Below are 24,637 nucleotides of genomic sequence, written 5' to 3' on the forward strand. Positions count from 1 at the left end.
GGCATTCTTGTGTTCAGAACAACTACATGTTGCATAAAGAAATGCAGATGTACCACAGCCTTTCCTATCAGCACCTACACCATATTGCCAATACAGCGATTTACCTCTTGCAACTTATGCTCTTAACCTAATATTGCATTTAGGATAAAGTAATTGTATTAAAACTGTCCAAAAATTGCATTCACTTGAATAAACTCCCTCAGCCCAGCTGCTATCACTTAAGATAGGGATGGTAGCTTTGAGTGTTCTACATCCATGCACTGCTCAGACCTCCTGCTGTGATGGCTTTTTTTTTTTTTTTTTTGGTTATATCATGACTATTTATTTGACATTAAAACTTTGTCTTCACAGCTTTAAAAAACTTGTTTTAGTTTTACTTACCTGAGAAAGCTACGCTGCACGAGCTATTCAGAGGTAAAAAGAGTCAATATACTAAAGTCTTACTGAGATACGCTAGGCAAGGTCAGCACTCAACCCTTACTTCAGGTACCCTTGTCTAGTTTCCCTCATAATAAAACTACACTATCTTCTCTTGACTTTATTTTACCTCACCATAGTTCAGGTACATTCAATATCCTGAGGCTAAACACTAGCATGGAAGATGAGGCCTTCACTTAAAAGTATGAAATGCACCACATTAAGGGTGTCCTGCAATTCTGTGGAATTTACTTTTCACAGAACTGTTTACCAAAACATTTTCAGCTTTCACTGAAGGAAAAAAAAAGCTGCTTGTAGCCCTCACTGTTTTGAAGCTAAACTGGTAAAGGAGAAGGATGTACAAACTCATGCAAACATTATCTTCCATGCTACACAGACAGCCTGGAACAGCTACTGGGCAATGGACCCTGCCTTGAGCAGCTAGAGAGCTATTACCCCTGAAAGCTATACAGGGCAAGCACCTGTACATGAAACTGAAAATATGGGGATAGTTTAAAAAAAAAAACTGAATTCATTATAAAAAGGTACTGTACTGACTGGATTATTCATATTAAATCCAATCAGACTTCACTTATTTAATTTGAAAATGCTAAGAGAATTTCCACAGGAGTGCCACAAAATTTAGATACTTAGTTGCAGAACACATGGGACACTGGCTGCCATATCAAATTGTTAAGCTTGATACTAGTTGAGCCCAGTTCAGTTTACAAATATACCTCTAAAATCAATTACTGATCCAAAAAGCCAGATTCCTTAATAGTATGGTTTAACTGATTTAGGGTAGTTGGTGGACTACAATTAGTTCATCTAGTACACTGTTTTTCCATGTCAGCCTTCATTACCAAGGATGCCAAAAGACTTTCATCATAGCATAAGAACATGGCAAGTTTATTAGTCTCACACTTCACAGGACTCTTCTATAAACCGTAGCCTAGAGAAGATAGTATGGTCCTATGAACAGGCATGGTACTGGAATGGTAGTTAAGAGACTTGGGTCTTATGCTATGTCACACTGGTGGTCAGCTACCTCTGTGCCTCATTTTATAAAATAGGGATACTTATTTCACTTAGGAAGTGCTGAGATCTACAGTTGGAAGTGATATATAAAAGCTTCACATTATAGTGGATAGACCTGTTCCTTTGAACATTTTGTCAGGAGGTATGACCACTACTGTAGAAATACTTTTCACTCCATGGGAGATACTCCAAGCAAATTATGTCATCCACCCTATACCTGATTTGATGATTAGGGAAGCTCCAATATTAACTTCTTATATGTAACTTTGCCAGTGCTGGGCTGTAAGGCAGCAGCATCTCACTCGCAGGGTTTCATGTCTTGGCCATTCTCATAAGGATATCTGATCCTATCTGTGCCTACCATTCATTAAGAGCTTTCCTTGAAAGCTCATGTTAAACTCCTGAGCAATCATTTTTCCCAATCATTACATTGCAAGAGATTCAATCATTTTCACATTTGCTACAAAACACGTGTATACCATTCATGTCAAAAAAGCATTATTACAATCTCTGGGTGCTACATGCTACATTTTCACTTTACATCCTCTTTTAGATTATGACCTGAATTGACAAGTCTTTGGAGCTCTAATTTCAAATATTGTCTTAAGGTACATGTGAAATGGTGGTCCTATAATAGAGTGTAGATTATAATGATAATGCTACTGTTTAAGCAAAGATTGACTCAAAGTGGGAGAAGTGTGATGCAATGGAAAAAGAAAATTCCTAACAGGGATTTTGCATTTAAAAAAAAAAAAAGCTACAGATTCTGCCTTTAGAATTATTTCTGATTGATGTGAGTCAGACTGTATAAAAATTAATAAGCAAGGCTATGTGCTTTTCTATAAGCAGCAGTAGATACCATGAAAAAACTAATCTGCTTCCTTCACCCTCTGCTTTCAGTGTGGCCAATAAACTGCTGGAGCTGTGGAATAAGGGGCAGTCTGCAGGAAGTCTCAAATGATCATCTCCACTGCCCACAAATTTGCTATACTTTCTCTACACAACCTAACATACCTTGTTACAGTGCTGAAAACAGTGCGTATTTCCAGAGTTACTCGCTGCAAAAGAAACAGGAGGTTGTTTTAAAACAGCTCTAAGTTTTTGTTTCACATTCAACATGTTTTCACAGTAGTTTCCTGTGTGGGGACACTAGGAAGTTTCATTTTGTCCCACTGAGCAAAGATATATTTCTGTACAAATGACTAGTTCTACTCCATGCATACTTAAGTATATTTGTTTTGTAGTGAATACAGACTACACAGAAATAATTTCCATAATCTATTTATTTGAGAGTCTTGTAAAAATCTATGTAAAGGTAACCATCGTCATAGTTGCTCCCAGGTCAATAGATGGAATGAGATGCTGTGTTAAGAAAACAGAATTCATCATGGAGACTCCATTTTACTCATAGATCCAGTCATGAGCACAAGATTTGAAGTCAACAAGCTCTGTGGGCTTAAACCACAGGTTGATTTCCTTCTGAGCACTTTCTACAGAGTCACTGCCATGAATGATGTTCCTGGGGAAAAAGCCAATCACAAATTTCAAAGGAGGATTCAATAGCTTTAGAAACTGTTAGTGATGTGCCCATATGGACAGAAGCCTGGAGAATCATCTACTGCTGAAAAGCTAGAGTTTGTGATACAGCTTTTAAAAAAAAAAAAAAAAAAAAAAAAAAAAAAGACTAAGCTATACACTGACTTCACAAATAGAAGCAGGGCCTAACAGGTATGTAGTCCTACTAAACATAATATGAACTATTAACAGCATCACCATGAACTGATCAAGTTCTGAAGTATAGTTTAAAAACTCAAAATGCATTGTTTCGGGCCATTTTCATAAGCTATATTCTTGTTGGATATGCATATACATTTATGTATAGGTGAGAACATACCAATTTCTTTCCTTGAGAGATACTTTGCACTATTTTTGCTCTTAGGGTGTTTTGTTTTAGTTTTTTTTCTTTAAATTAAAATGATGCTTACAATGAAAACAGTAAATATATTTATCTTATAATCCTGGAAAAACATTTAGGAAAAGTTAACTTTATGTAATAATTTCAGCACCAACCTTCCCACTTGAATGCAGAAGTCACCACGGATTGTACCAGGCTTAGAATCTGCAGGGTTAGTCTCTCCCAGCATTACTCTGCCAGTTTTAACCACATTGAGACCTTCCCAAACCTTTAAAAAAAAAGTTAAATGAATTATTTCATTTCCATTCAAGGAATCACAGAAGAGTCACCAGATTCACAGAAGATTTGCCAAAGAGAGGCACTTTGCAAGAAGACAAATGCTCCCCGCTCCTAAAAGATCTAAATCTAGTTTAGCAATTTAATTTACACTGAATATAAAGGAGAGGCTAGGACCAAGAGAGAATGATAAAATAAATGGATACAATTCTTTGTAAGTTACATTTGTTTCAGTAATAAGTGATTTCAATTTTATTGTGATAAGACAGAGTAGATAGCATCAGAATGGACACTGGTTACCAGAACATATCTGAAAAGAAGTGAGATATGAAAGGCAAGGGGGATACCTGGCACAAAGAACAATGGGCATACTTCTTGTCAACCCCAATCTAGTAAAGATTGTAAAGATCTAGTAAAGATCTTGAGAGAAGATATTTTACTTCCAATCTTAAGTGGCTCACACAGAGGCCACTTGAAATCTCTAATGAAGTGGCCTTCAATTAGCATCTTCATATAGTTCAGACTGCATGGAGACAATCAGGCACAAAACAGTGAAAACACAAATACAAACCATTATGATATCTGCCCACATAGCTGTTTAAGAATTAAGGTAGAGATTTCAAAGCAGTCTAATTGTAAAGTTAGCTGAAAGTGTTTAAATCCCCTGGATGGCACTGGAAATTTTGACCAAAGTTGCTGCTTCACCCACTAGGCATCTTCCAGGACTCTCCCCACATTCCTCCTGTTTTGCTATAATCCAGACACCACTATGAATGGCAGGGAATCCTAATCAAGTCCATGAGTTTTACTTATGGGGAGGGAGGAAGGACCACCCGGGGTTTTCAAGTCAAGTTTTAGGCTATGTCTACATTAGAGACCTTACAGCAGCACAACCGTACCACTGTAGCTGCACCACTATAAGGTCTCCCATGTAGTTGCTCTATGCCAATGGGAGACAGCTCTCCTGTCAGCATAATTAAACCACCCCCGAAGAGCAGCAGTAGAGCATCTCCCGCCAACATGGCGCTGTCCACATCAGTGCTTCTGTTGGTGAAACTTATCTCTCAGTGGAAAAAAACACCCCAACCAACAAAAGTGCTTGTGTAGACATAGCCTTATAAACAGATAGTTACATGAGAATTATTTTGTAACTATTTTATACACATCACCAGGAGTATTCTTCAATTGTTTCATCTACTATACAACTAACAATGACCCATATCACATTAGCAGTTTTCTCCAAATTTCTTAATATTGCACTACTTCCAGCACCACTCCACTAGCTTAAGACTGTAGACTGCCGTTCAGAACTTCTCTGGGCAGCACTGGATGATGTGGCACTTGTCTTTGACATATTGGGACAGTGTAATTTAAAAAGCAATTATTTTTAAAGCTGTAAAGTGTCCACAGATAATTAAAAAAAGTAGTTTACATAATTAGAAGATACCTATCCATTTATTGCACAATGTATGTTTAAGTAAATGCCATGCTACTCACCATGGCCACAACAGGTCCAGAATTCATGTATTTAACTAAACCTGGGTAGAATGGCCGATCTTTCAGATCAATGTAATGTTGTTTTAGAAGGTCTTCAGAAGCCTTTAGAGAAAAGTTGAATGTGAGATTTTGAGAGCAAAGTTTAATACATTTAAAAAAAAAGTAGCACCCCATTACAGCATTAGTGATTAGGTGGTTCATATCCATCAATAAATATTAACAGCAAGGAGTTTTCTTTTGCAAGCTAATTATGTCTGTTCTGCAACTCAGAACAAGTTTTGTCTAATTTTCTTTAACTAAAGAGTTTACAATTGAGGCAGGTTCAGTTTCATGAGCTCATGGTTAAACTGTGATTTCTTCTTTGCATAAATTTATGGCTGTGGATTATTATGAGTGCATATGTTTGTGTGTACTTATTCTGAAAAGTTAACAATTAGCAGATCAACTCCTGTGTACACTGGCATGCAGGTTTTCACTTTGCCAACTCCTTGATGTGGGAAAAATAGCACAGGAGAATGAAGCTTCAGTTTGGTTCATCCTGATGGCTAAGATTTGCAAGTAAAATTGAGGAACAAACAAACAAACAAAATCACATGTAGTAATAAAAAGTTGACTTTTATCGCAAAGGATTACAGAGAGCTTTAGGAAAATTAAGCAAGCCTCACAACAGCCCTGCCTTTAAGTCAAGGGGAAACTTACATGCATGAATTTCATGGCCACCAGGCGGAAGCCCTTCTGTTCAAATCGTTTGATGATTTCTCCCACCAGGCCCCTCTGAACTCCATCAGGCTTCACGGCAATGAAAGTGCGTTCGCTATTAGAAGCCATTGTCCTATGAAAGGAGATAAGAAGCCGTAAGAGAAACGAGGCGACCCACAAACTGCAAAACAGGTAGAACCAGGACTGCCACAATCTTCTCCAGATTAACAGAAATGCCGGAGAAGGTGACTTTGATCACCCAAGAGACTGGTTTCAATGTCAGCAGGGCCTCAAGGGGCGAGAGATGCATTCCAACTGAGAGTGATTCTTATTCATCTGACGAAGTGGGTTACAGCCCACGAAAGCTTATACCTGCCGAAATTTAAATTTGCTAGTCTTTAAAGTGCTACAGGACTCTCCTTGTTTTTATTCAACAGAACCTGAAAGAGCCAGCCATTCCTGCTCCAGCTGTCACCGCCTCCCTGGCCCCCATTCACGACACCCCCTTAGTTCTGCCCCCATTCTGCATCCCTCCCCCTCCATTCTTTCCAACCTAGACCTCCATGTTACGCGTCCCCCCCAGTCCCATCCATTCCTCGTCCGGCCCACGTGGCAGCGGGGATCGCCTGGCCCTTCTGCCCACGTGCCGAGCGCGCGCGGGTCCCCTTCGCCCCCTGGGGACGCCGCGCAGGGAGCCCCGCCTGGAGGCCTGCCCAGCCCCGCCCCGGCGAGGGCCCCCCTACAAGCGCCCCAGCTCGAGGGGCCCCTCTGCTCTCTGCCGGCGCCAGGCCACGCCCTGCTGGCGGCTCAGCAGCACCCAGCCAGGCTCAGGCCCGGCCCCACTTCCGCAGCCGGCTCCGGAGCGAGGAGCCCGGCCCGACCGCTTCGCCTCCTCCCGAGGGCTGGCGAGCCGCACAGGCCCCGGCTCCAAGGGAACCGCCCCCAGTGTGGGTTCAGTCAGCCCCTTCCCTCACGGGCCGGGCCAGGCCGGGCCTCTCTCCCTCCCGGCGGGACGCCCGCCGGCCTTGCCTCACCTCACTAGAACCGCTGCTGCTGAGCTGGAATAAGGAAGATCCCAGCCGGGGCCTGGCCTTGCTGCCTGCCTCTTGTGCACCGGGGAAAGAGGAGGAGCGAGGCGGAGGCGGAACCTCCTACACTGCCGGGCCGGGGAGGCTGGGCTAGGCTTGGTCGCTTCCCGCGGGAAATACGGCGCCTTTAGAGCCCGCCCTCAGCAGCGGCCTGGCCCCAGTGGGAGGGACTGAGGGAAGAAGGCGCCCCTCAGGCCGGCCCACCCCTTGAAACCCGGGGCTGGCGCCGCACCCTTTGTCTGTCCTGAGGCTACGCGCGCAAACCAAGCTGCCTTTCATCCTCCCCGAGTCTCTGTGGGGACCGAGTCCGCGGCTCGCGCCCAGCCTAGGAGCAGAGCCCGAGCCCTGCTGCTCCAAAAACAGCTGGCTAAGGCGGGGGAGACCCAGGCCAAAGGGGGTAACGCTGTGGCTAAACGGGCTAGAGGGGAAGAGTGCTGGGGGAGCAGCGTCTGCTAAAGGTTTGGGGGATGAAGTTTTGGCCAGAGGAGACAAGCACCAAACAAAGTGGGTGAGGGACTAGGGCCCGACTCAGGACAAAGGGTGCCAGGAACAGGGTAAAGGGAACTAGAAACAAGGCAGACGTGGGATCGCTCTCCCATTACACTAAAAGTCTAGCTAGAAACTCCATGGTGATTATCCCACTTCCCTGACAGACAGTGACTGAGGCAACCTTATAAGGCAGGGCCCCAAGAGGTCACTTGCCTTGCTTTCCTCTAAGGCTAGCACTTGAGCAAATGTCCTAGGGCTGTGAATCACAATAGGATTTAATTTCACAACAACAAAAAGCTTCAAATGTTCAAAGGCTGTTCAGTTATACCAACGGGGTCTTCTAACAGTAGAGATTTGTCTTGCAGTTTTGGGGGGGTCAGTCTTGCATTCCTAACACCTTTTGCTTTGGGACAGTTCATCTCTGCCACTGTGCTAGGGATGCTGCTTCTTCCAAATTGCACTGCACCTTGAAATTGCTTGAAATTACATCATCCGCAAAGAGGTAATGTAAAGTGCCCAGAGGCCAGGGGAAAGATTTATCCAGATTCTTTTGTGGTCACATAGGAGGAAGAAGGTGTGGTTGCAGTTTAAAAGTAAAAATAGTGAAAAATGTAAAAACCAGGACTAGAACTCAGCAGGTCCCATCTCCTACTGTAGTGATCAGACAGATGGACCTAGCAACAGGCTGCTATTTATTAATTACTGTTGTTATTGCTGAGCTCTGTACAGACATAGTGTAGGGTAAGTATAACATTGAAGAATTAAAGTTGGTTTAATTTGGTTAAGGAAATAAATATGTGTTGTAAAGAAAGGTCCTGACTAGCAAGTAGAAGGAAGGCCTTGAAAATAATAAGTGATAAAGTAGAGAGTGTGTCTGATTCAAAAAATAGCTAATGAGATAAAGGGAAGTTTCTAAAAAGAAGTTCCCTGACTGATAGGATTAACTGCTTAAAATGAGCCAACATGGCCCTTTCCCAGCCCACACACAGACAGTGTTAAAGCCTATGTGAATCCAGGTGCAGTAGGAAAACTGTGGAGCAGCAAGAAGGAGGGGATGAAAGGCCTTGGGAAGAAAGGAGGTTGTAAATGTCATGTGGATTAAGACTGGAAATAAGGAATAACTATATCAAATTCGTTTTTAGTTGAAATGAGTAATTGGCAATGACATCATTTGTTAAAGAATATAAAAAGTAAACTCTTAAAGGTTCATTTTTAATACCTGCCTGACCACATTGTTGCTGACCAATATGGGTCTAAGCATCCCGGGGTTTAGCCCATTTGTAAGTATCTTGATCAAATATTTATAAATATTTTGTTACTGTTTGGATGTAGTAAATTGCTTATTGACTTTTTAGGCATGTATAGAGCAGTACAAATATGTATATAAAGCCATTTGGCCTTTGCATTTAATAAAGGAATTTATAGTTAAATTAGTGTTTAGTTTCACACACTAATATTAATAATTTCAAATAAATTACAACACATAGCAAACATAGTTCCTACCCCTAAATTTACCGTGACCAATTACAATTGTAATACCGAATAAATGTGCAGTAGTTAGTTTATTTTCAGTTGCTTTCAAACTTAATCCAGATTTCTCTCTAATCTAAATATGTGATTAATTAATCCAGTTACTAAATTATGAATTTGGAAATGCTGATTCAATCACATCAGATGTGGCAAGTATTGCATTTCTCCAGAAGAATCTGATCTTGACTGATCGCCCCATCTTGTTCATTTCTGTTTACAGACACTGGAAAGACCATTCAGAACCCTTTGACCACCTTCCCTTCTTTGGAATTCTCAACTAAATTCTGGGAACCTTTCCTATCTCAGTTTGCCTGTATAATCTGGTCATTTGTATCCCTCCATAGAGTTTACCATATTTTGTAATATATGTACTTCTGTGTCTTAATATAGTACATTGGGTTACATTGGCATAGATTAGGTAGTTTAGGAGTGCCACCTAGTGTTTAAATAAGGAGTTTAGGATCAAGATGCCATAGTTTTTTTTTCCTTGTTTCCCTCTGATTTACTATATGACTTTGTGCAAGTCACTTAACTTCTCTCTGCCTCATTTTCCTCATTGGTAAAATGGGGATAATAAGACTTCCCTACATTTTGAAAATTGCTTTTAAATCTTTGAATGGAAATGTCATATAATTGCAGAGTAGTGTTGGTTGATTATTTATTTATTCATTGATGTTTGTAAAGCACTTTGAAGTCATATGGTGCATACAAAATACAAAGCATTTTATTCATCCACTTGTGTTTTGCAGTAAGAATGTGTTTTCTGTCTGCTGAATTGTTTTCCCTGTTGTGTTCCTTTACGAATTTGAATAGCAAATTGGCTTACCTTGGTTTTTCTATCTCTTCATTTTCATTTTTTATTCACATTGTGGCATCGATGTAACACTGCTTTTCTTTTACATTTATTTTGAGTACAAAATCACTTGTTATGGCCATAATAAAGATAATAGTCTGCTAAATTTAAACAGATATCCACTGTGATTTCACTGGATGTTCATGTGGACTTTTGTTGATCTTGCTGCTTAAGTTGATAAGCAAAAATTATATGAATTCCAAGAGTGCAAGGAGTCAAATCTTGAGCAAAGCAGATATGCAGGGAGAATGCTGCATTTGGGGCTGTTCTTACTGGGCCTAAGTCAACTCCTATTAAAGTTAACAGAAATACTCTCTCACAGTGGGGGGTGGACTAGGTCCTATTTGAACATGTCATGTTTTAGAGATGGACCTGAGATCAAAGTTTGGATCCAGACCTGGACTTGAACTTTAAAAAAAAAACAACAACATTTGCATGTGGGATTTTGGTTTGACTCATTATTAAGATAAGGGTTAACCTCAAAGTTTGGACTTGGATATGATATCCTCCCCCTATTTCCTTCTCTTCTCCCCCACCAAAAAAACAATTCTTTTTTGGACACTGAGTTTCCCATCCTCCATAAAACTTTCTGAATGGAATTTGTCCTTATTTGAACAAAATTATGTTTGACCTATATCCTAAGGATAAAATACAAATCTTGATCTGAAAATGCAATTTAACTATCGGTTTCTAGTTCATTTTTTAGTGCAATAATGCACTAGAAACATCATAAAAGTTGATTGGTTTGCAGGTGCACTAGCTATTTTTAGTTTAATTTGATGCTTCAGTGACAAGATACCCATTAATCACCAGTAGCAACACTCAATTCCTTTAGGATTACCTCTTTAATAAGATACAGTATTTCACATATACTTCAGTGATTACCACAATGCTTTCGTCTCTTAATCTGATGGGTATACAACAGGGTTTGAAATTAGTTTCCCCTAGATCACATAATTAGATTACTTCCAAACATGAACAACATTTAATGGTACAGAGAACCTCAACCAGAATGACAGACAGATTTTGGAAGGGATATTAAGTTGGATTGTATTTCTTAAGGTAAAAGTGGTGAGAAATGTCAGTTGTCAGGAAGAGTGCAAGGTGGGTGTGGTAATATCTTTTATTGGACTAACTTCTGTAGGTGGAAGAGACAGGCTTTTGAGCTACACAGAGCTCTTCTTCAGGACTAGGAAAGATCCTCTTAGTGTATGTCTACATTGCAATAAAGAGACCCATGACTGGCTTGGGCCAGCTGTCTCAGACTTGCAAAGCTCAGGCTGTGGGGCTAAAAATTGCAGTGTAGATATTTGGGCTTGGGCTGGAGCCCAGGCTGTCAAACTCTGCAAGGAGGGTGGAGGGGACAAAGGAGGGTTAGTGGATTACAGGTTGTTGTAATGAGCCATAAATCCAGTGTCTTTATTGAGTCCATGATTTTTGTGTCTAGCAAAGTTATGAATTAAAGCTCCCAGGCTTGTCTTTTGATGGGGTTGTGCTGGTTTCCTTTGAGGTCAGATAAGAGTGATCATTTTCTGAAAAGTATTCACCCATAGGTAGTATGGTGTTTTGGTCTTATCATTTTTCTGCATGAGTTCATTTGAGAGCATAGAGATTCTCTAGTTTCACCATCATAGTTATTATTAGGGCATTTACAGGTGGAGGTACACCACATGTTGTTACAGGCATGTGTAGGACCCAACGATTTGAAAGGTGTGTAGTGCGAGGAGGGTATCGATCATTGTAGCAGTGGAGATACGTCTGCAGGTTTTGCATCTGTTCTTCTGGCAGAGTCTGGATGATAACTTTTTGATGATACCCCGTATGGGTTCCAGTGTGAGGTAGTAGGTGATAAGTAGGGGTGTGTGGTCAGAGGGGATTTATATCTGTATTGAAGCAGGTTTTCTCTGGGTGTTTGGGTGGTCCATTCCATGATGCAGTCTACTTTCTGGTGGAGTGTCCTTGTTTGATGAAGGCAGTTTTGAGTGGGTTAAGATGTATATCCTGGAGTTTCTCCTTGGAGGATATTCTGTGGTATCTACAGCCAGACATTCAGATAATAGATTTCTTAGTGTATTTGGGGGGATTACTAGGTCTACTGGGTAAGTGTAGTGATCTGTGGATTTCTTTTGTATAGATATCTATAGCATTCCATCATTGAAGCTGATTGTGGTATCCCAGAAATTGATGCTGGTGTGGGAGTATTTTAAAGAGTGCTTGATGGATGGGTAGTGGTGGTTGACGTTGTGGTGAAAATCTATGAGGGAGTTTAGATCATCTGTCCTGAGGATGAAAATACATCTTCGTATCTTAGGTATTTCATTGGTTTCGTGGTGCATTTGCCCAGTAGGAAGAAGAGTGCCTTCCTGTCAGAGGAAGCAGTTCCTCAATGTGGTGGAATCTGTACTGTTCACATAGCTATACTCCAGGAAATTTATTTAACCGATACAGGTGAAATGGCAATATTTTAAAAGAGAAGCTCAGTGTATATGTATATTGATATGGATGAAAAATTTTAAATTTGGGTACTGAAAAATACTTGAACCAGTACTTAGTCATCTAAATAAATGGTTTGATTTTCAGAGGAACTCAGCACACCACAGCTCTTATTAGCTTCTCATTACCCTTTCCCTTGAAGAGAGAGGAAATTATTATAACCTTTATCCACAAACCTTTTCCAGTTCAGATATTATGACCTGAGCTCAAGGCTTACTGTTTTGTTTGTTTACTATGATATCAACTCATCATTAATGCATCAGCACTTATTATGAGGCAGTTTCCTTTCAAACATTTTATGTAGGTTTGTGTAATAATCCTTTGGTGACTAAAGATATGAACGTTGCTACTCCAGCTGCATATAAGAGAGCCCATGGTTAGTTTGGACACTCTTTCTACAGTAATTTCTTCTAGTCGTGAAAGAGATTATTAAACCTGTCCAATTTCTTGATGAGATCTTTTATGAAGGATTTGAATTGTATCTCCTCTTAGTGGTTACTAACAAGCTTTAGTGTTCTTTTCTTTGAAGGACTTTGGTATTTTGCAGTAAATTCTCTTGGCTATTTCCAACCACAAACAGAGAAAAGAACATATGGACTGGATTGCTATCATACTTTTATAACAGAGGACAGTTTTAGTCTCGGGTTTAAAAAAAAAAAATCTGGACATTTAAATGTATTTCACTTTTTAGTTTACTATACAGTAGCTCCTATATCTTGTGTGCAGTTGATGCTGTAGGACAAATAAGTTAATTTGTTCACCCATAATAGATTGTGTTTTTATATAAGAATAGGTGCAAATACATACTTTGTGGGTAATGAAAATAATGCATGAGGTCTGCCGCTTCAGAGTGAGAATTGTTTAACTGGGACATCCCCAACCTAATAAGCAAATGAGGAGTGGGAAGGAAAGAGTTTAGCCTCCTAATATCTTGTTTAGTTGTTATCTATGGAAATGTTTTGTACAGTATGATAGAGTACAGGAAATAGAAACTTTAACTTCCCTTCTGAAATGATGAATATTATTTTCTCTTCTCCCCACCCCTTTTAATAGTGAACATTTCTTGACATATTACCACATCATATTATTCATACTGAATAAAACAATATACTATTTAGTCATGATTTGAGAGAGGAATTCTATGTTGTAGTCCAAAAGAATGGTACCTAAGATTTATTTTGTGTAAAATGGGCTCTTTACCCAGAGTTGGGAATATCTTAATAAAGTTACGGTAGAGAATTTTGTTTAGCGCTACTATAACAAATACATAAGAACAGCCATACTGGGTCAGACCAATGGTCCATCTAGCCCAGTATCCTGTCTTCCGACAGTGGTCAATGCCAGGTACTTCAAAGGGAATGAATAGATCGGGTAATCATCAAGTGATCCATTCCGTTGGCCATTCCCAGTCTCTGGCAAACAGCAGTCCCTGCAAATCCTGGCTAATAGGTCCATCAATGGCTATCCTCCATGAGCGTATCTAGTTCTTTTTTGAACCCCATTATAGTCTTGGCCTTCACGACATCCTCTGTCAAAGAGTTCCATAGGTTGACTGTGTATTGTGTGAAGAAATACTACTTTTTGTTGCTTTAAACCTGCTGCCTATTAATTTAGTTTGGTGACCTCTGGTTTTGTGTTATGAGAAGGAGTAAATAAGACTTCCTTATTTACTTTCTCCACACCAGTCATGATTTTATAGACTTCTATCATATCGCCCTTTAGTCATCTCTTTTCCAAGATGAAAAGTCCCAGTTTTATTAAACTCTTAATGCAGTGCTATGCTTCTTGCTGGGGTGGATTAACCGAGTCAACTTCCGGGTTCAACTTCACTGCCGCTCAGTCAAATCTGCAAAATCAATCCTGCACTGCAGGCGGTGCTGCCAGCCGTGTAGACATACCCTATATGAAATTAACACATCTATACACCTCACGATTTCACTTGCAGAGTGTGGAAGCCTGCCTCAGAGTAGAACATTGTTGAAGACCTAAGTGTATCTATTTCAATGGAGAGGACAAACATAGTGATTATGTTGTCAAGCCATTTTTAGAAAACTGGGTCTTCTACATAGTCTCAGATCAACTGTCCTTAGTGAAGATAGCTGTGCCCACGATCATAAAGAGATTAGTAGGTAACAAAGGAAAGAAACAAGATGACTGATGAGGCTTTTCACATTTTTTTAAACAATGTGCACATGCTGTCATGAGCTAAGGAACTGTTTGTTTGTTTATGTAAGCTGAAGGAGGTAGCTAACGCACCGATCACAAAATATTTCAGAAATTCACCACCTAATACATATTCAGTTGATTTTCTCAATTTTTCAAATACACAGCTGTAGCCAAATTACAAAGAGGAACTGCTTCTCCATTGCAGTCTCTGCAGCGTGTTTAGTTCAGCCACTTCTCTTTCTGGTCATTTATGATGATGGACTAGCATGTTAGGGGAGGCTCTACTTCCTTCTGGTTCCTCCAAGTGAAAATAACCATTTATCTCTTCCTTCTCAAAGCTAGTTATGTTAGACTCCGACTACCCTTCCCTATGACAGACACTACACGGATTCTAGAAGAGTACAGTTTTGGACTACTCATTATTCCGTTTTCAGTAGTCTGAGTTTTTTCCAACACTTTACAGCTATCAAGTGTTTAAAAAGGCAAATCTAATTAATGTGATGTAGAATTATCTATTACAGTCAAAGGAGCATTCTGAATAGAGACTGCTGAAGTATATTGGTCCACTTTTTAAAGAAAAACTAAGTATTTTATAAAATAATTTATTTTCTGAATAGATTTAAATTGCCAGTGTCATTTTAAAAAATGGGGTTAATGCTTTCATCATGCTTGGGTATTGGACATGAAATTCTACTAAATCTGCTTAATCAAAGGCAAATGTTTATATGCAGGTTTTGTTTTAGGAATGAGTGATGTCAACAAGTTATTAGCAAAACACAAGAGAAACAGTTATTTCTAATGGTGATTTGCATTGTTAGGTGTTTCACTAATTATTGTTGGTATGTTTTTTGCTTTTTAAGCAACATCCTATTACAGTTGAATACATGTATGCTACTTATTTATAGCTGTTTCTACTATTCCACCAGATACCACTTCTAGCTCCTGAACTGAATACTACCGTTGGCCATTCAGTAGAGCCATAGCATCTCTACAAGACGCTGAAAGGTTTGTGGCTAGAACTGAAGCCTGCACTACTGGGATCTGTTAATATTAAAGAAAAACTGTCATATGAATAAATTTAAATACAATGGGTAAAGTTTTAAAAGCTCGTTGACTACTATTGAGACTTAGGCTCCTCAGTGCCAAAGTCACTTTTGAAAAAGCTTATCCAAGCACAGTTTACTTTGCCATTCAAACAATGAAGGAAAGAATATATCTGAGCTGTCAACTGTTTGCATGATGATATAATGCAGTGCTGTTATTCTTACTAATGTCAAACAGAATGCTATAATGAAGTGACAGGAGGTAAAGCTTACTGAGCAGCCCTTGCACATTAATCTTCTTTTCTCATAAAAAGACATTTTAAAAAACTGCCATACTAATCCTGCCTTAAAATGGTACACAAAGGACTGATCCTAACAGGAAAAATTATGAGTTTAAAGTAGCAATCTAGTTAAAACTCTTATTTTCAAATTGAAGCTGGGTTGCCCATGTATAACTTCACTGCTTTTCTGGAGAGAGAAAAAAAAAGGAAACTTTTCCCTTAGATGTTTATCAGAGTTTTTTTTAAATTTATTTTTTGCTCAACTTTACTATTACATCATTCTTTAATCCCTGTATTTTAGGGATATTAAGGCTCTATTTATATAGCAGCATGCATGTCCTGGTGGCTTAACCAAGCTTGACAACAAATTTTAAGGCCTCTGAGCTATTTTAGACTCTTTGCTAATGTGTACCATATACCAAGTTATTCTCTATGGATACAGAGTATTACAGGAAGGTTTATGCTTTATATATTTAGTTATTAACTAAAAATCCTTTCCCCGACTGTAATCCTTCTCTTGTCCACACACACACACACACACACACACACACACACACACACACAAAGCTTCACAATAGCTTTTTAATTAGAGCAGTAATTAACATGGATTACATGTAATATTCACAACACAGATGAGAAAGAGATTTCCACCAGTTTACACAGAAATGCCTTAAAATAACTAAAGGATGATGACATTGAGAACTATTTCTGGGTCCTTATCATTGGAATGAATGGATATTAAAAGTTACAGACCAAGTATTACTCATAGATCCACTGATGAGCACAACTTGTATATCCAACCAATTCCTCAGGAGTGAACCACAGGTTGATCTCTGTTTCAGCACTTTCTACAGAATCACTGCCATGAATGATGTTCCTAAGAGAAGATAAAGAAAAGTCAATAATAATTATAGAATTAAAAGCACAAGAATTTGCTTTTTAGAAAAATCTCTGGTTACTAGGCTACAAGTATTAATAGAACATATGAATGAATATGTAACACAAGCTTTTTCTTTCATCAGTTTTGACAGTAGGAGAGGGAGAAGGAAAACTTCATCTCTATTTAAATCCTTGGACTCCAGTCCTACACTGTCTAGGGGAGGTGGAGCCATGCACCTGGATAGAGCCCCAGTGAAGTTAATAGGAGTCTTCCCATATATCACAAATTTGCAGAATGGGGCCTTGATGTCCTTAAAGATTTCTCCAGCAGTTAACAAGTTTTTCTTACCAATTGTTGTTATTTCCTAACGTTCATGCTAATTTAACATTTAAAAATACATATAGCTATAAAATGGCATATTCTTGTTTACCAAGACAGCCTTATAGAAAGGGACCAGGAGGAAAGTCTTCACGCAGAGAGCTTACTAGTTCTCATAAAATAAGTAGGATTGTGTCAGTACTCAAATAGAAGACCTCCAAGAAAAAAATTGAAGTTTTGTAAAAAGTGTTTAAGGCTTTGTCTATATGTCCTTACTATAAGGTTGATCAAATTCCAATATTTACATTTTGCTGCTTGAATTCCTCCAACAATTTCAACTGGATATAGTATTCATATTCCCAAACTTCATCATAAACCAATTAACTAAGTAGGTCAGTGTGTGTATAATTAAAAACTGGTTTAGTTTTGATGAGAGTTACATACTTGCCAACTTGAACACAGAAGTCACCACGGATGGTGCCAGGTTTGGAATCTGCTGGATTAGTTTCCCCCAGCATTACTCTGCCAGTCTTAACCACATTAAGACCTTCCCACACCTTAAAAATAAAATAAATCCATTAAGATGACAGAATCCAAACTGTAACTAACACAGTAAGAGTTGGCAATGTTATTCTAACTTGATCTCATCATCGTATGGGCGTTAAGTCCCCTTCTTCAAAGAAGCTCTGAGCAAGACATAGAAGGATTGGAGAGAAACTGTCTCCTACAAGCTGTAGTCATTCCATGGGCTGCTAGCCAAAGCAAAAAGGTACTGAACAGATTGATGTGTAACAAACAGATAAGCAACCCATTTCAACATTTCCTAAGCCCATAAAGCTTCATAGGGGTCTCAAATACTTTAGCAGTATACACTCTCTTTTTTAAAAAAGTCACATTTGTAGCAATCACAGGTTACAATCAACAACTAACACATAAGATTTCTGTACTTGAAAGATTAAATGTTTCACTGTTCTTTTTTCCAGTTTGCTTATTTTGTGTATTTGACTGCACTTTTTTGCAGTCAGTTTCACACTGATTTTCCCCCCCTCTCCCCCCACTGTTTTCATCCCATTCTCCCCAAGCACATTGCAAAAGGGGAAGACACAGAGACACTTCTTTAAAAAAAACCAGGAAGACATACTTGTAAAACCACACATCAAAGAAAAACATGTCATACTACTACATTTAATCAATTTTGAAAAAGTATTTAATTTCAAATTCAGAGTGTCGTTTTCAAGATGTAACACAAACTAACTTATGAACAAAAGATACATCAACTGCTTAGTTTTTCTTCAGTAGGTTTTATTTTTAAAAGCTTACCATAGCCACAACAGGTCCAGAGTGCATATATTTAATCAAACCAGCATAGAACGGCTGATCTTGCAGATCTATGTAGTGTTCTTTCAGAAGGTCTTCAGAAGCCTGCATACAAAAAGAAAATGCAGTTTACTATAAGAACTTAAGAGCATCTTTAAATCCTAAGAGATTAACCAGAGAGCACTATTAATCCTTAAACAGGCATGCTTTTTAAAAATAAGTGATTCTGACAACTTGCTAGATGTGCTGCTGGCTTGGTAGAAATTTAAAATATAAATTATTTCAATTCAGAGTTTTAACTCCACAAGATTGTTTCATCAGTATCTAACTAACTTTTAGAAGAAACCTATTTTTGCTGTAGTTCCATAGATGCCTATTAAGGGTAAATGGCACCTGTAAGAATATTCCCTTCAGACTAAGGGCATCACCTTACTAAAATTAGGTTGCTTAGGATGTCTAAAGCACATAGCTACAGCTGGATGCTGGAAAGTCTCCAAAAAATCCAGACTTATACAATATTTGATGTTGCTGTTTAGATTTCATTTTAAAAAATTATAATAGATTTTTCAGTGAGTGGAGTACACTGGCCTGCTGTAAGATTTCATTGTATACATAAGAAATATGGAAATGAGGGAAACTCACGAGAATGAATTTCATGGCCACCAGTTTGAAACCCTTCTGTTCAAATCTCTTGATGATTTCTCCCACTAGCCCCCGCTGGACTCCATCAGGCTTGATGGCAATGAAAGTGCACTCGGAAATGGATGCCATTGTCCTACAATAGGGGAAAACTCCTCCGTATTCCAGGACCAGAAGGCAAATGCAGCCACAACAGAAATATAGAAGGCACAGACACAATTTGCCACAACCTTATTGTGCTTAATATTAGCTATGAGAATAATTCAGTCAGCTAAATCTGAAGGTCATTAAGCCACAATCTGCTCTGATCTAGTACATAATTCAAAAAGTGCTACAAAAACAAATTTAACGTAAATATTGAGAAGAGCAATTAGTGCAGAATGTAGAGATTTTATGTTAGGTGACTGATACAGATTGTATTGCAGGTGTATTCCAAGCTGCACACTGATATGCTGCTACCCTCAATTTAAAACCAAACAGGCTAAAATAACATGTATCATTTTGATCTATAGTTATAGTCATCTATAGCCAATCAGTGTTCTAAGGAAGCTTGTTAAGAATGTGCATGGAGAACAGAGGGTAAAAAAGTCATAATTGAGTATCCAAAGTGTTATTTTTAGAGGCACAAGCTGAACACTACAGTAATTACAAAAAGAATCACCCTGGTTTACAATAGTTTATAAAATTTTAAAAATTAATCTCTGCTTAAGAATATAAAACATTAAAAGCATAGTGGTAACACGATCCCCATTTCTGTAAATAGAGCATAGAATGAGCAATTTGAGAAACAACAATCTAGTTATTCCAGAACAATTGTGAACAAGCTCAGAGTGCTAAAATTAAAAAAAACCTAAACAATTCAGCGCATAATAATAATAATGCTCCCAGTGTCAATAGCACTGAACAGATGGCAGCTATCCGACCAACATGCAGCAATCTAATTACAACTCCTTTCTCCTTATATTAACCCTGATTATATGTCACCGTGACAGTTTATGTACCCCCTCTTAATTTTTCAGCCCACAAGTCCCTCTTCACTCAACTGCATGTGCCTCTGCCCCATACATCCCCCTCATTGCTCCATCTTACATGCCCCTTGGAGCGCCCACCCCTCTGCTGTCCCCTCTCACCTGCCTGCCTGCGTGCAGTCACAGATGCTAGCTGCCTTAATGTCAATCCTGCCCGTAGCCTCGCTGCTACCCAGCTCTAAACACGCCCCCTGGCTGCCCTCCCCCACTCTCTTGCAGGTATGGAGCTGCCGAGACCAGAGCGCCAGCCTAGCTGTTGCCCAGTTCCACCCTAGCTGGACCCCTCCTGCTGCCCTGCTAGCTGGTGGTCCCTCTGGCTGTTGCTGCTTGATGGGCCCTGCTGGCCCGATCTCCAGAGGAGTGAGGGGCTCTCACCTCCACTGCTACTGGGGTCTCTCTTGGCTTGCTTGCTGGGCTGCTGCTGACTGGGTGCTCTGCTGTGGCTCCTGCTGCTGCCTTCGGGGAGGAGCAAGAGGAGCTCCCTTGGGGGAGTGTGTGGTGCTGCTGCAGGATGCTCTGGAGGGGATACTGCTACTGAACTGAAAAATTGTGTCTTCTCTGTTGCCTCCGGGGCTTGTGGTGGTCACTACTGTCATCGTGGGGGAAGGTGGAGTGGCAAAGAGTCCTCCCTCCGATCTATCTACCACCCTGCTGCCCCCTCTACCTCCTCCACCATCCCTCTCACCATCTGGGACTGCCTTTGCTCCTCAACCCGGCTGTTCACCCTGACCCTGCTACCATCTGGGACTTTATTTGCAGCAGCGAGCGCGTGTGGGTGCACGTGCCCCTTCTTCCCGCCCGTGGACTTGCCCTCCTTCCCCTGGCTGCATTTGGCTTGCAGGTCACCCCCACCTTTGCCCACCAGCCCCCCTGTCCCAGTTTGTCACTTTTCCCTTTGCTGCTCACCCTGCCCACCTGCTGTTGACCATTTTATCTCCCCTGCCCTGCCCCACTCTGGTTTCTTAGAAAGCTCTTGTTGGTTTGCCTGCCCTGCACCCCAGCCCCTGGGTGTTTGCTTGCGTGCCCCACCCTAGTCCTTGGGAATCTCTGTGTGTTTTCCTGCCCCACCCCAGGTCTATTTCCAACCCATCCCTTTCCTACCACTTGATGCTTGTCCCTGCCCCACCCTGTCCTGCTTGATCCATGCACCCATGCCCCCTCAATGCTTGTGAACCCCCTACCCCACCCTTTTTTATTGCTTCCCCTCGTTCCCTGCATTCCCTGATGTTGTTAATTCCCTCCACACAAATACCCAGTGCAGCCAGATGAGCCGGTGTCCCCACCCTGTTTAAGGCCCCTGTGACCCTTTCATGTTGGTGCCCTCTTCCCCTGCCTGCAGCCTATCGGGGAGCAGTGGTTAGCCATCCCGCCCTTCTCCCTCTTTTGTCTCCCTCCCCCTCTGGTGCTTGTTGTCACTCCTTCTCCTGGATGGCTGGGGAGAGTGTTGGAGGGGCCCCACTTGACCTTGTTTCCCCTTCCCCCCAGCTTGCTCTCCTATCCAACCTTGCGGCTATCTTGGAGGGCTGGGAGCTTGAAGGGAAGCGCAGTAAGCCGAAGGCATGGGCTGAGCACCTTCCCCTCACTACGGAGGGGGAGGTGGTTCCTCGAAAGTCCATGAGGGGGTAACTGTTGCTGAGCCTTCTGTCATGCCCCCAACAAGGTCCAGCAGGTAGAACCGGCTGAGGAAGTCATGGCAGCGCAGAGGGGCAGTGAAGCCCCCCTTTCGGAGTCCTCCCCGAGGAGGCCCCAGAGGAAGCTCCACACACCACTTTGTCATCTGTGTCCCTGGGCGCAGACAAGATAGATGTTGCCTTGGTTGCTGGTGGGGAGGACCCTGTGATGGTGGGTAGGGATTTCAGCTCCATCTTTGAGGAGATTGAGGCCCCTGGTCTGATCCTGGTCACGCAGTGGGAGGATTACCTCCTGCCAGCTGGCCTCAGTCTGGGCGTTGACTTTATTGTGCTGATCTCTCCCCTTTTTCCCCTTCCCCAGATTGCTGTCCCCCCTCTCACATCCCATTGAGGCAGCGGTCAAGCCCTGGGCCTTTGGGTGTGCCCACTTTTGCTGCTGGGCAGCTGTCCCCATTCCCACCAGCGGATTAGTCCTGATCCAGGCAATTCTTTAACTGTCAACATGGCAGTGGGCGCTGAATCCAACATGGCACCCGAGCCTGGCATTGTTGAGGGCACTGTACCTGTTCATTATTAATTTCACATTTTGTAAATCCACGCAAGTGGATTTTTAGCAACTGTTTTCTAGAGATACATTTTCTGTTACTTTCACTATACTCTTTTAGTACATGATTAGTTGCACAAATTAAAAAGCAATTGAACTACATTTTATGAAAAGAATTTGTAATAATTTGCACTCATATGAAGTACAACACTAATATGGTCTAAACATAGGTGTGACACTTTTCAGAGTTAGCTGAGGTGTCCAGGGCCAGTCACTATCACCTTCTCACAGTGGGAGGGAGTCCTGTCTGTACCCATCAGGGGAAACACCCTCCATCCACTGGCTGCTTAGCAACACAGGTGCTCCACTATGGGCTCCACAAGCCCTGTTCTTTTCCAAGCCAGGTTAGCAGTTTACATACCCCACACTTCATGACACTCCAGTGCCCAGTCCCCCATCTTCTGGACACCCCCACTGCACACCAATCCACTGCCTCCATGGAGAGAGTGCACCACAGGTCCCTAGTTTCACCTCAGTTTAACATTCTCTTTAGCCCAAGGTGCTTAAGACAGTTTTATAGTAAAACCCAATGCAAGTTTATCTAACAGAGCTTGAGGTAAAGAGTCAAATAAAAGGAAGTATATGGGTTTGGAAATATACAGTTACAAGTAAAATAAAAACATAAAAATCTATTTATCAAATTATTTTCTTGTCTAATAAGATATTTCCAACCCAAAGGTTGGTTCTTGTTAGGGTGACCAGATAGCAAGTGTGAATAGATGGGATGGGGGAGGGGAGGGTAATAAGTGCCTATATAAGAAAACCCTTAATATCAGGACTGTCCCTATAAAATCAAGACATCTGGTCACCCTAGTTCTTGTAACACTTGACCAGCCCAAGAAGCTGGGATCCAATTTTCATGAGACACTCACACTGAGAGTCCCCTCCTGTAATGGATAACCATTTGGGCCAACCTTCTGCTCCTACATGATCAAAGGCTTTGTCCCTTAGCCCAGGAAGCCCCTTCTTCCCAGAACTCTGGTGTTCATTTGTCTTTGTAAATTTCCAGCCTGCATCTATTTCAGACAGTAAAAACAGGCTGTCTCCATGGGTGTCTTTTGTTGACTGGTCTCAGATCTCCTGCTCCCCCTCCTCATGTGGTAGGTTTCACAGTCAACAGATTTAGAACACAATACCATATATATTACACAGCTCTGCAGTTGTTCCCCCATATAAACATTTCACAGTAACCATGACAATCAGCTAGATCATAATTTCCAGCAGAGACCACACAACTCCCTGCAGTGTAATATTGAGAAAATGGTTGGATACAGAGGCAATAGCCCTGCCACCGCGTGCCTGGGCATGTTTGTGTTACAACAGGGTTGTGGTCCCCCTCCTCCACTCCATTTAATTAGAATTAGTATATGAGAAATCTGCCCTGGATGAACAGCCAAACCCAAACCATTCTACCTTTTTCATAGTCTTCCCATCTAATTTTTTTAACTTCAAGGAGGCCACAGTGGTTTGGCCAAGCCGTTGTGCCATTGTAGGAAGCAGCAGATATCATCCCACCTTAGTACATTCTTTGACTTTCTACCTATCTCCAAATCCAGTTCAAAAGAGGTTTTAAATTCTTTTTGCATTTCCACAATTGCACCCTTACCTCATAGCCATTCTGTCTTCTCCATTCCAAGCCTCCTCCCTCATGATTCCGAGCTGAGTGGGATTCACTTTTTCCTCATTGTTGCCCCATCTATTTCTCTTCCACTTCTTTTTAAGCTCTTAACATATCTCCTTAGCTCATTAATGATGCCACATTAAGCATTTCTGAAATTCTGTGCACTGTATTAAGTATACAAATATAGAGCATAATAATTTTCATGGTACTAGCTCCCAAAATTGGAATAAACATAATGTCTTATCTTTATTTATATGTTTAATAGTTCTCCCAAACTCCTAGAGGGAAATAGGAGTGGTTCATAGGAAGGGGGTTCGCTCCTCACCTGCTGGGAAGAAAATGAGGTCAAGAGCAGAGGATCATAGTCCCATACTTACTCCTAACAATGAGTTATTTGGATCACTTTACTCCCATAACAGACTGAGAATAGGGAGTTGTTTAGTGTACAATGCCTTGGTTCTCAGTATCACTGAAATTAAGTAGTAAGGTTGTGCATTTCTATCCCATCATGTTTAGACCTCCCTCACTTGTATATTTATCTCTCATTTCACTTCATTCTTTTATATACTCCTTATCTTTGCAACCTCCCTTCCCAATTGTATAGTATTAGCTTCCTGACCTCATCTTCTTCTGATCTTTTCACTAGTCCTTTCCAAGAACTCTTTTATTTATACCTTGACCTTCTACCTTTAATCCACTAATTGGATTTTTATTTCTAGTACCTTTTTCTTTTCCTGTGGATGCCCTTGATCCTTTTTTCATCTGACCTTTAACCCCTATCTCATTTCTTGATGTGCTTGCTTCTTTCCTTTTA

The 24,637-nt window shown here is 40.8% G+C and overlaps 2 protein-coding genes and 1 long non-coding RNA gene across 4 annotated transcripts; 1 reads left to right on the forward strand and 2 right to left on the reverse strand.

Annotated features, from left to right (window-relative positions):
• Positions 1 to 2,720: 2,720 nt before the first annotated feature.
• Positions 2,721 to 7,024, reverse strand: LOC137152654 (nucleoside diphosphate kinase). Its single transcript, XM_067547451.1, has 5 exons — positions 6,877 to 7,024; positions 5,843 to 5,975; positions 5,144 to 5,245; positions 3,526 to 3,638; positions 2,721 to 2,974 (listed from the first exon to the last, which is right to left on the reverse strand). Exons 2-5 carry the CDS (start codon positions 5,969 to 5,971, stop codon positions 2,857 to 2,859), a joined length of 462 nt encoding a protein of 153 aa, XP_067403552.1. The 5' UTR covers positions 5,972 to 5,975; positions 6,877 to 7,024; the 3' UTR covers positions 2,721 to 2,856.
• On the forward strand, positions 7,019 to 20,436 carry LOC137152655 (uncharacterized). 2 transcript variants are annotated; one of them, XR_010919565.1, is made up of 3 exons: positions 7,019 to 7,388; positions 15,388 to 15,466; positions 20,187 to 20,436. It is a non-coding gene; the product is annotated as an uncharacterized lncRNA (long non-coding RNA). The 2 variants fall into 2 exon arrangements; XR_010919566.1 differs by lacking the exon at positions 7,019 to 7,388 and adding an exon at positions 7,671 to 7,921.
• On the reverse strand, positions 16,360 to 23,926 carry LOC137152653 (nucleoside diphosphate kinase A 2-like). The gene is made up of 5 exons (XM_067547450.1): positions 23,809 to 23,926; positions 18,943 to 19,075; positions 18,304 to 18,405; positions 17,428 to 17,540; positions 16,360 to 16,662 (listed from the first exon to the last, which is right to left on the reverse strand). Exons 1-5 carry the CDS (start codon positions 23,850 to 23,852, stop codon positions 16,545 to 16,547), a joined length of 510 nt encoding a protein of 169 aa, XP_067403551.1. The 5' UTR covers positions 23,853 to 23,926; the 3' UTR covers positions 16,360 to 16,544.
• Between the last annotated feature and the right edge of the window lie 711 nt (positions 23,927 to 24,637).

This window comes from Emydura macquarii, unplaced genomic scaffold (genome assembly GCF_026122565.2).
Source record: "Emydura macquarii macquarii isolate MOO-44397 ecotype Brisbane River unplaced genomic scaffold, CSIRO-AGI_Emac_v2 contig_1230, whole genome shotgun sequence".
NCBI lineage: Eukaryota > Metazoa > Chordata > Testudines > Chelidae > Emydura > Emydura macquarii.

What these genes read in the sequence shown, in the direction of transcription:
- LOC137152653 (XM_067547450.1), bottom strand. Translation starts at nt 23,852, where the DNA reads ATGAGGGAGGAGGCTTGGAATGGAGAAGACAGAATGGCTATGAG. An exon ending in CTGGACCTGTTGTGGCTATG is followed by an intron (nt 17,541 to 18,303) that starts GTAAGCTTTTAA and finishes TTTATTTTTAAG; the next exon opens with GTGTGGGAAGGTCTTAATGT. An exon ending in TTCTGTGTTCAAGTTGGCAA is followed by an intron (nt 16,663 to 17,427) that starts GTATGTAACTCT and finishes ATCTTCTCTTAG; the next exon opens with GAACATCATTCATGGCAGTG.
- LOC137152654 (XM_067547451.1), bottom strand. Translation starts at nt 5,971, where the DNA reads ATGGCTTCTAATAGCGAACGCACTTTCATTGCCGTGAAGCCTGATGGA. An exon ending in TGGCCATGAAATTCATGCAT is followed by an intron (nt 5,246 to 5,842) that starts GTAAGTTTCCCC and finishes TTTTCTCTAAAG; the next exon opens with GCTTCTGAAGACCTTCTAAA. An exon ending in TTCTGCATTCAAGTGGGAAG is followed by an intron (nt 2,975 to 3,525) that starts GTTGGTGCTGAA and finishes CTTTTTCCCCAG; the next exon opens with GAACATCATTCATGGCAGTG.